We start from the raw sequence: 11339 nt of genomic DNA, 5'->3' as shown, positions 1-11339 counted from the left end.
AAAGCTAATTAATTGTAATAAGAAATCTGTTTTTAATGCACAATTGTGTTAAATAGTGAGCGAATAGCGAAATGGTTGATTTTTTTTCATCTTTTTAAATATAAAAGATGATAATATAATCACTATTTAAAAATATATACTATTACAAATATATTATACAATATTGCAAGTGTATCCAAAGAGCTTCTTAATAAATAGTTATTGCAATTGCACTGTTAAAATTCTTCAAAATTACTTTTTCTTCTGCTATAAAGTACACTCAAAAACAAAATACAATTTTCTAATGCATCTTTTCAGAACCAGAATCCAAAATGACTCTTGAACAGCCTACTGGTGAGATGTGGCAGAAGATCCGCGAGGAGTTAAACGAGAATGCTGATACTAAGGACCAAGACCTCGCACACATCAAGGAATGGCTGAAGAAGGAGCCTCATCTACCCGACGAATTCGGTAAGTTGCAAAATCTCAATCTCAATAAAAGCTCAATCGTAATTATGATTATTGATATTAGATCCGATGTATATTGTAAAATATAAATTATATTACAAGTAATTTGGATAAAAAAAATGTTCGAAGAAGAATGGTTTTGACCTTTTTTGCAAAGATTAATAATACTTTCGTTATAAACAAGCGAAAATCTGCCAAATATTTTATCAACAATAAATCTAGAAAGGTTTTAGTTTATTTTTCTGTTAAAGTTCTTATTTTATTCATCAAAAATTACAGATGACCAACGCATCATGACCTTCCTTCGAGGTTGCAAATTCTCCCTCGAGAAGTGCAAACGTAAATTGGACATGTACTTCACCATGAGGTCCGCTGTTCCCGAATTCTTCACTGAACGAGATGTCACTCGTCCCGAGCTACAGGAAATTCTCAAGATTGTGTAAGTAAATAAAAGGGTATATATAAAGAAGATTATTTCATATTAGTTATATGTTCTAAAGTGAAAGTTACTGCCTCATGCTAACTTTCTCACTTTTTCTGACCATAAAAATTTATTAATTTGCATGATTCATTTATAAAACTCTTGAAAATTAGTGTGTTAAATGTAATTGCGCTCTAACATAGTAACTAAATTTCGAAATAATTAATTCAATGTTAGAATTTAATAAAGTTCATAGAAATATATACATGGGTTGTCTGGAAGAAATAGCTAATTAGCCATAAGTCCACCCATTGTACTTCACTATCTGTAACTATCTTTATGCTTTGTTTGTAATGTATTTGTGGTGTACAATAAAGTATAAAATAAATAATAAATAAATACAATTAATAATCTTTCTTTTGTTTCAGCCAAATGCCACCCATGCCCGGTCTAACCCCCGATGGCCGCCGAGTCATTCTTATGAGAGGTATGATCTTACTTTATGTAAAGTATAATAAAATTTATTATTCCTTTTTTTAAGTACGCTAAAAAATGTAAAAATATTTCGGACAAACTTTGAAATATTTAGAACTACTCATAGATAAGCATTGTCATTTTTCTCTCCATACTAGGTATTTTTATAACGTCTCTAATTACAGGTATTGACAAAGATGTCCAAACACCAAACGTAGCCAATGCTTTTAAGCTGGCTCTTATGTTGGGTGATGTTAGACTGGCAGAGGAGAAGGAAGGTGTTGCTGGAGATATTTACATCTTGGACGCTTCAGTGGCCACGCCCAACCACTTCGCCAAGTTCACGCCAACTTTGGTGAAAAAGTTCCTAGTGTGTGTGCAGGTGAGAACTTAGTAAAAAAATTAATTAAATTAAAATTGAAATTAATTAAACCAATATAAAAAATATTATAAAACAACTAAAGGGGCTTAGCGTATGTAAATAAAAAGGTTATAGTAAAACAAATAACATTAAAACAACATTTGGTTAGTAGTTTACTAATGATTGATGACGACTACACACTAAATATTAATAATTACTTCTTACTTGAAGAGAGCAATTCAGATTTGAATGCAATATTAACAGTTACAGTTGCTCTAAAATCAGCGTTATAAATCTGGAATGTGAGATATTTTTTGAACTTATATATACCATTATTGTTAAAACAGGAAGCATACCCCGTAAAGTTAAAACAAGTGCACGTCATCAACATTTCACCGATTGTGGACAAGATTGTAAACTTTGTGAAGCCGTTCCTCAAGGAGAAGATAAGAGATAGGGTAATTACTTCATACTATAGTAAACAATTTAGCTAAAGAGTTTCTACTTACAAAAAATATACTTTTAAATCAAATTTATCGTACAAAAGGCTATATTTAATGCCATTGAGATTAACACAAACCTTTAAACAAGTTGAGCCAGATTTTTGCAATTTAGTAAAAACTTAACTTAAGACTTTAAGGCTTAGAAAAACGTACTATAACTACTAACTTCCAAAATATGGAGTTTCAATACAAAAGTACCAAAATAATAAAATTTAAAAGACAATACTTAAAATAGATTATGTGCTCAGTAAAGAAATACTTAACCAAAATTTAATATTTGTTTTTTCAGATCTTCATTCATAGCGACGTAAACGAACTTTACAAGTATGTACCACAAGAGATGCTTCCTACTGAATACGGCGGCAAGGCTGGTTCAATGAATGACCTTCATGGTAAGTACAAAAGTTTGCTATTAATTTTACTAATTATTGCAAAAAATACTTATCTAAAAAGATTAAAAGATTTTAATAACTGTTATTAGTAATCTAACTTACATTAACGCCTATTTGTTATCCAAAATGCTAATGTACAATACAATACAAATATACTTTATTCTATAACCAGAAACAATACATGTAACATCAAATATGCAAGAAAAAATAACAAAAAAAAAGAAATGTACAAAAGGCTGTCATATAGCTAAAGAGCAATCTCTTTCAGAGACAACCTTTAGAAAAAGGACATAAATAAGAATAAAGTGGCATAGAGGTGTACTTTAAAATAATATATGTAAACACATACATATAATTATGCATACGCTTAAATAGACATACTTGTAGGCATGAAACTACTTATACATACATAAACGTGTAACGTACTTTTCATTTTTTCCTTTCAAAATCATGACTGATTTGAGTTGGAATGTGTACCATTTTTGATAGAAAATAACAAATACTTTTATTTTCAGATGCTTGGGTCAAGAAGTTAGAAGAATACAAAGATTGGTTTGCTGATCAAGAACAGTACAAAGCAGACGAATCTCTCAGACCAGGAAAGCCAACCAACTATGATGAACTCTTCGGAATAGATGGATCTTTCCGTCAATTAGTTATAGACTAGATTTATTATTAATTTAATGGAGTCCAATTTTCCAGTATTAATTGAACGTATTTCAGACGATGAAAGTATTTTAAGTTATAAATAGTATTTTGACAAAAGGAATATTTATTTGTTAAGTAAATTTTTAAATATTGACAATAAATTTGAAAACATCAGATAGATATTAAACAAAGATCAACTATTGTTGTGTAACTAAAATGAAATCAATCTCAAAAGTTACAGTTTCCACAAGATCAAATTAAACAGATAATGTCATAGGTATACATTTATGTTCAATTATTACAGCGGCTCCATACTAGATTTTTCTGCAATTAATACTACCCGTTCAAGTTCAAAAGTTTCTTTTGATGTATTGAGTTGAATATTTGGACTACCATTTTTAACTTGCTTGGGTTATTTAGCATCTTCTTACTGTCGCACTTCTTTATCTGCATTTGTTTCTACATAAAATGCAATGATATCAACCAAAGCAATTTGCTGATTAAATTTTTATTGTCATGTTTATCACATATTAAATAAAGTATTATTAATATAAGTCCGGTTGGTTTTATTTGAAAAATTAGTAATATTTTATGGACAAAGAAATATATGACGCAACTTATTTAGTTTAAATAATTAAAATAGATATTTTAATTGTTTTGTTGTAACGGTCTCCAGACCTAGTTAATATAAATAAGCTATGCTATAGCATATTGAACGTAAATTCTTTCCAAGGATATTTGTTTTATAAAGAGACAAAATAACTGAATATAGCAATACTAGTATTCTGTGCTTGGGATCTTGAAGAAATCGAATAGCTGTAGTAACAATAACAACTGCATTAAAAAAATCTAAATTTAATATAAAAATAAAAAGGAAACCAAGGAGCTACTTTCCACTTGAAGTATGGCTAAAATTGGCTAAAGCTTTCGATTTATTGGGTACAGAGCCAGTTGCCTTGAGGTCGCTGATCTGATTCAGCCTTTAACATGCCACTGCTGAGAATATGTCTCTTTCTCCACGATGGAAGGGTCACTACAGTTAATTGAAATCGACATTTAAAAGATTTGAAAAGATGATAGTTTCTTGCAGTCCATGACCCTGAAGGTTTAGAATTTATTTAAGAATAAAGAAAGAATGTAAGAAAATAAATTGTTAATATAACAGATATTTTTTATTCTATTCATAGTAAGGTATAAAATCAATTAGCCAGTTTTAAGGAAAAACAAAGACAAAGAATGACAAAATGAAAAACGAAAACAATAATTCGTGAAAACTGAGAAATAATTTTTAAATTATCATAATTTTCAACAAAAAGATACAAGTCAGTTCTTACAAAACTATAAATGTAACAAATTGCGTCAGTATATTAATGTAAAAAACCGATTAAAAAAACAACAACAAGAAAAAAAAAACACGAATCTATCTTTCGACACATGCTTAGTTGCTTACAAAATAACATGCCCAGTAAATAATACTACAGCTGTATCGTGCAATCACTTTATGCGTTCAATACAAAACCGCTTTTTAACCGACTTCAAAAAAGGAGCAGGTTTCTCAATTCGACTGTATACATATATATTTTTTATGTGTGTTCGCAGATAACTTCATCGTTTGAGAACTGATTTTGATGATTATTTTTTTTGTTGGAAACGAGATATCCCATGGGTACTATGATAAGGAGACTAGGATATGATGATGGCATCCTAAAGAATTCGAGGCTGAATTTCGAAAATCGTAGTGGTGACAAATGCGTTTGTTAATTTTGTTTGTCTACTTACGTTTTATTACTTGTCGGTGTAGTTGAAGTCGGTTTTTTTGTTTGCTTGCAAACATAATTTAGAAATGTCATAACTGTTGAAACTAGTATTTTTCCATTACATTTATAGAGATCCACTCTCAAACAGGACTAAGGAACGTTATCAAACCCACACTATATAAATATAATATAGTGTATAAATTAGAAATAGAAATTATTTGAATATTTTTTCCTCATTAATAATTATATGTATAAAAGAGCTTTGTAATTTAATTTATTTGAAATATTTAGCTTAATCGATTTTTTCAGTAGGGATAATTATGTTGGCTTTTTTTGAACTATTACAGAACATTAATTATGCTAAATAACACATTATTGACCAGTCTGCGTAGTATTCATTGGTAAAGAATAGTCTATTTTTATACATAAGTATTTCAAGAATATACATTATAATAACTTCAATAAAAAAATCTATAAACCTATTTTATATCTAATATCTGTAGATACTACCTAATAATAATAACTTATTTAGAATTTTCTACAACAATAAATAAACATTTCTTACGATATTTTGTAAGAAACCTTTTATTATTTAACTAAAAATTATATTTTCATTTTATACAAACCTAGTCTAGGAAAATACGCACATTACATACAATTTCTGATGAAATCGGTGCTTACGTAATGCTTTTCTAAACACGCAGCAAATGTTTTTGGTACGGGAGCCATACAGGATTTAGGAGTGAGTCGAGGTTGTGAAGTACTCCAACCTTGTGTCGAACATCTAGGGCCGCCGATCAGATAAGTAAAAAAAAAAAAAAAACGATTGTTAGAAAAATTCGAGCGCGTCAGATTATTATGCTATACATAATAATCTGATCGCTTCGTCTTAATGTTCTCGTCGTACAGACACAAAATCTGACAATTACCTGGAGGAAATTCCTTAATCTGACGGTTTGAAAAAAAATTGTATCTACTCTTACGGTTTTACGTCCACCACGTAAACAGGCCAATTAATATTTTTCTGTTATCAGAAATACATACATACGGCGCATATACTATTAGTATTTGACGAACTCGATTTTTTTTTTGTGATAACATCTAAGCTCGCAATCCTACGTGTAACTACAACTTACTAGAGAGTTAATCCTTTATTTATACTCTTTGTCTCACAACCAAAATCAAAACAATAACATATCTGAATTAAAAAAAAATCTTTAGCTTTTTGACCTCCACTACAATTTTTTTCACAAATACATAAATACATTAACAATACTACATTTTTTTTTTAAATTTGATTTGACAAAATATAAGAACAAATGAACTTTAGACAAGTTTTTCTGTCTATTATTATGCTTTGTTTTGTGACAAAGAAAAGACGCAGGTTTATAAAAACACAACAACTATTCTAAATTTCAAGTGACACTAATAGTGGACTTTGTACTCAAATACATTAGAAAACGTAACATGTCCATAATAAGCCAACATATTTAAATTGGACTAGCAAAATCATGCTATCATGCATACAGAAATTAATAAAACACACATTTAGCCCTCCTCTACGTCCATCTCTTTTCTTCCTCCCTACCTTAAACGCTTAAAAAAAGTACTGCTAATGTTTGTGGACATTCACTTAGTCTGGTAAAATATTTTTTTAATACCAGCTATTTTTTTGGTCTTTATTGCAAAGACCAAAAATTGGAATATTATTTTGGTCAATTATTATTAACATCATAGTTACAAGCACATTTGTACACATCATACAAAGTTTACACATAAAAGTCTGTGGTCTCAGGGAGCTATTAGGTAATTAAACATTACTTTATGAAGTAGAATAGATTACATTACGACACTGCTCATAAAAGGAGAGCTACTTTTCAAGGTTCGTGTATGTAGCAATATTCTTCCACCATGACTTCTGCAATAACTTAATACTTAAATTGATACCTTAACAAATTTAGAAGTATCTTACGTCTTAGCCGTTAATTACAGAATGGGGACAATTTAAACATATCTTTCGTACTGGATTTCGTATTTCAAGCCACGTTTACTACTGTAAGTGAAAACGAATAATTGTGTTTGCTCGCAAACGAAAAAAAAAACGACTTCAATTACATCGACAAGAAATACAACGTAAGTTGATGAAAAAAATTAACAAACGCTCTAGTCGTCACTACGATTTTTGAGGGTTTCCCTCGATTTCTCTGGGATTCCATCATCAGATCCTAGTTTTCTTATCATTGTACCACCCTTGGGATACCTCCTTTGCAACAATTTTTTTTTTATTAAAATCGGTTCATAATACATATGGTAAATTGAGTAACTTCTCCTTTTTAGAAGTCAGTTTAAAAACGGCTTCCTACCCTAACCCTCATCTTGAAATAACCATTTGTAATAAATTAATAAATCAGTCAGCTCAGCCTATTGCAGTACACTGCTGGACATAGCCCCCCCAAACTCGCGCCAGACATCCCGGTTTCCCACAGTCCTCATCCTCTCTCATCATCTTACGTAGATCGTCGGTCCAACGGGCCGGAGGACGACCTACATTGCGTTTGTCAAGACGCGCTCTCCACTCCGGGACCCGTCTACTCCAACGCCCATTGGTCCTGCGACAAAGATGACCAGCCCACTGCCACTTCAACTTACTAATTCTGATAATAAATCAATTCTTTATTTTGGACCAAAAATTTTCATTTACTTAATCCGCCAAACTGTCCAATTTTATCGGCGAAATAAATGATTGTTAATTAAATAATAGATAAATACTACTAATATACCTATATCCTACATAAACTAGATCCTTGTCTCTTATACAATCATCAATCATTACAGCCTATACAGTCCACTGCTGGACATATGCCTCCACAAGTTTACGCCAAAAATAACGTGAACTCATGTGTTTTGCCCATAGTCACCACGCTGGGCAGGCGGGTTGGTGACCGCAGTACTGGCTTTGTCGCACCGAAGACGCGGCTGCCCGTCTTCGGCCTGTGTATTTCAAAGCCAGCAGTTGGATGGTTATCCCGCCATCAGTCGGCTTTTTTTAGTTCCTAGGTGGTAGCTGTGAAACTGTGTTATCCCTTAGTCGCCTCTTACGACACCCACGGGAAGAGAGGGGGTGGCTATATTCTTAGTACCGTAGCCACACAGTACCTCTCAGTGCCTCTTATACAATCATATGCAACTAACACCAATCCTAAGATTGTTAAAATAACCTTTGAAATATTTTAATGCTTTAGAAAGTACTTATCCGTCAACGATAAATTCTAACAAAAATTTTGCATCTCAATGTCAAAAGAATTGTATAAAACAAATGAATCAGAGCGAGGAAATGGAACGAACTGCAAGATGCTATTGCGTTGCCCTGCGTTCAGTGAGCTATTAAACATGTTATATTTTAATTTAACTAAGGCTTCCGATTAAAAAAAAATCATCAAAATTGATAAACCTGGTAAAAAAATATGTGTACATCCATAAAAATTTTGCATTGCTTCTTTTTTCGAAGTCGGTTAAATAATAGGTATAAATAAGATCTCGGTTGGTAAGAATCCAATAGGTTTGGACGTTGAGTCTCGAATAACATAAAGACGGACATTTTTATTACTTTTGAAAACAATAAAGTTCTTTAGCGATTATGCAATATATTTTAGTTACTCACAATTTTATTTCTTAAAAAACCAAATTACATTTTTCTCGCTAGCCCTTGTCAAAATTCTCGATCATGCGCTCTGAGCTCTTTCTAGAGCGTTCTTTTAGAAATGATAAATAAATTTGAATTTAAAAATCGCGAGAAAAATAGCTAATGTCACATACGCCGCATACTACGGTTACCGTACGGATGTGCTTGTTTATTAAATATATATAAAATAATATTTTATAAATTAAATAGTAAAAATTAATATATGAGTAATACAAATAAATATAATATGCCTTTAAAAAAAAATGACAGGTAGCCTACAATTCCATAAACAATTGGTTTTTCTCGTAATCATTGAATGATCTTGATTGTGAGGAAAAAATTGAAACAATTCTTGCTGTTGTTGTGTTACTTTATAAACTGACCTTGTTCAACAATATTTCCCATCGCACTATGGGCGCCTAATAACGTTACTACTACTAGCATTAGAAAACTTTTTTTTTATACATCTTACTGTATATTTTCTGACGTACACTAAAACGACTCTTTACTAGTAACGCCATAGGTGATACAAGGATGAAGTATATAGTAAAATTGTTGGTGTAATCAATGCTGTAACTAGCCTTTTATGCGCCCAGTTCGAAAACCGCATGAAAGATACGGTAGAAAATGTCTTTTCTCATACCCATATTCGAAGACCTCCATGCGTTCCCGAGAAAAAAGGTCTTGACAGACAGACGGAGAACAAATTGATCCTATAAGGGTTCGTTTTTCCCTTTTGAGTTACGGAACCCTAAAAACATGATGTATTTAATAATTTATAAAAAATCCATACACATTGTCTCGAAATTTTTTTTTAAAGTTATACTTCTTTTTGCGCGTAAGGAAAAAGTTATGAAAGTAAATTTTTACGATGCACGTGCATCACGAAAACTAATTCACACATTCACTAACCGACATCCTGAAGTTAGCTAGCCAATGAATGAAATGAAAATGAAACGCACACCGCGCCTGAAGGTGAACAACGTGAAATTAACTAGCCATTGAAGCAAAATTTCTTACGTGCGTACATAAGTACAGACACACTATTTTGTTCATTTTTGCGCTCTTTCAAGCACTCTTGCCTGTGCCAGGGTACTCTTAGCATCGCCCTAGTTTAGGCAATAGATGTATATTGTTCTATATCTTGCTCTATTTCTAACACCGTTAAAGAATTTTGTTACAAATTCTGATATTTTTGAGCTTTGTTCAAACAATTAAATCTTTTTCCTTTTAATACTCATCATTATCATCATTACAGCCTATACAGTCCACTGCTGGACATAGGCCTCCACAAGTTCGCGCCAAAAATGCGTGAACTCATGTGTGTTGCCCATAGTCACCACGCTGGGCAGGCGGGTTGGTGACCGCAGTACTGGCTTTGTCGCACCAAAGACGCTGCTGCCCGTCTTCGGCCTGTGTATTTCAAAGCCAGCAGTCGGGGGGCTATCCCGCCACCGGTCGGCTTTTTAAGTTCCAAGGTGGTAGCGGAACCGTTTTATCCCTCAGTCGCCTCTTACGACACCCACGGGAAGAGAGGGGGTGGCCATATTCTTTAGTACCGTAGCCACACAGTACCTTTTAATACTATACCAAAAGAATTCAGCAGATCAAGATATACGTCTATGAGATTCTTTTCTATCAAGGCATAAGGTTGCTAACATTAACAAACGAAGCATCTGTAGGTCAATAAGAAAAAAATTAGATTGTTGTGTGTAGTATTTATTTTAAGTAACATTTGATTGATATACACACATGTACATACATATGTATAATACATACATATGTATAATACATACATATGTATAATACATACATATGTATAATACATACATATGTATAATACATATATAGATATCACGTTCAAACTCGAGGCGGCAATCTCAACTACATTCCCGGAGCAGAATGCAGGGTAACAGCCAAATATGCTAATGGGTCACTTATATTTTTTACCAGTGAAAAGATGGGAAGGTCAGAAGGAAAGGGGGGTCCGAATCATAATTATGATATTACGCTAGCCTGTTTATTAAAAATTTGTAAACTACAAATGCTGAACTGTAAACATAAATTCAGACAAAGAATTAATAGCAAATTGTTAAGTTTTAAGTGTGATTATATTGCATCGTTTTACGCCCTTAATGAATAAAAAAGTTGTAAGAACGCTTCTTAACTCTCGATGACATTTTTATACACAAACGTTAGAAGAACCCTTTAAAACTTGACTAGCCCGTTGGCGCAGTTTGTAGTGACCCTGCTCCGGGGGTTGTAGGTTCGATTCCCACCCTGAGTCTGGGTGTAATGTATATATTTATATATGTATTATTTATAAGTATGTTTATCAAAAAAAAAGTAGCTATACCAGTCGGCTGTTACCTATAACACAAGCATTAAGTTGCTTACTTTAGGGACAGACACCGTGTGTGTATATATTATAAAAATAAAAATAAAACTAGTAAATTTTATTCCTTTTTAGGGTTTTTAAAATAAAACAAGTCTGTGCTGAATAAGACTGTGTAGTTGAATATCTTTGTACACATTGCTAGTACCATTGTGTTTTCACTGATGTTTTACATAACATCAATGGAATATCAATGTCGCAACCTCTTCAAGGTCTAAGGATCATAGGCAGGTTGCCTGCAGCGTCAAATTGGTCCCTC

General features: G+C 32.2%; 1 protein-coding gene across 1 annotated transcript; it reads left to right on the top strand.

Annotated features, from left to right (window-relative positions):
- The first annotated feature begins 302 nt into the window (after nucleotides 1-302).
- Nucleotides 303-3800, top strand: LOC123663466 (alpha-tocopherol transfer protein-like). Its single transcript, XM_045598145.1, has 7 exons — nucleotides 303-450; nucleotides 727-886; nucleotides 1297-1355; nucleotides 1528-1724; nucleotides 2051-2161; nucleotides 2496-2598; nucleotides 3114-3800. Exons 1-7 carry the CDS (start codon nucleotides 312-314, stop codon nucleotides 3263-3265), a joined length of 921 nt encoding a protein of 306 aa, XP_045454101.1. The 5' UTR covers nucleotides 303-311; the 3' UTR covers nucleotides 3266-3800.
- Nucleotides 3801-11339: the final 7539 nt, after the last annotated feature.

This window comes from Melitaea cinxia, chromosome 20 (assembly GCF_905220565.1).
Source record: "Melitaea cinxia chromosome 20, ilMelCinx1.1, whole genome shotgun sequence".
Taxonomy (NCBI): Eukaryota; Metazoa; Arthropoda; class Insecta; order Lepidoptera; family Nymphalidae; genus Melitaea; species Melitaea cinxia.
Note: the sequence above shows the minus strand (reverse complement) of the source record. Positions and strands in the feature narration are given on the sequence as shown.

Excerpts from the sequence above, each read along its gene's own strand:
- LOC123663466 (XM_045598145.1), top strand. The coding sequence starts at position 312 with ATGACTCTTGAACAGCCTACTGGTGAGATGTGGCAGAAGATCCGCGAG. Across the intron at positions 1,725-2,050 it reads AGTTCCTAGTGTGTGTGCAG|GAAGCATACCCCGTAAAGTT; the intron begins GTGAGAACTTAG and ends TTGTTAAAACAG. Across the intron at positions 2,162-2,495 it reads AGGAGAAGATAAGAGATAGG|ATCTTCATTCATAGCGACGT; the intron begins GTAATTACTTCA and ends TTGTTTTTTCAG.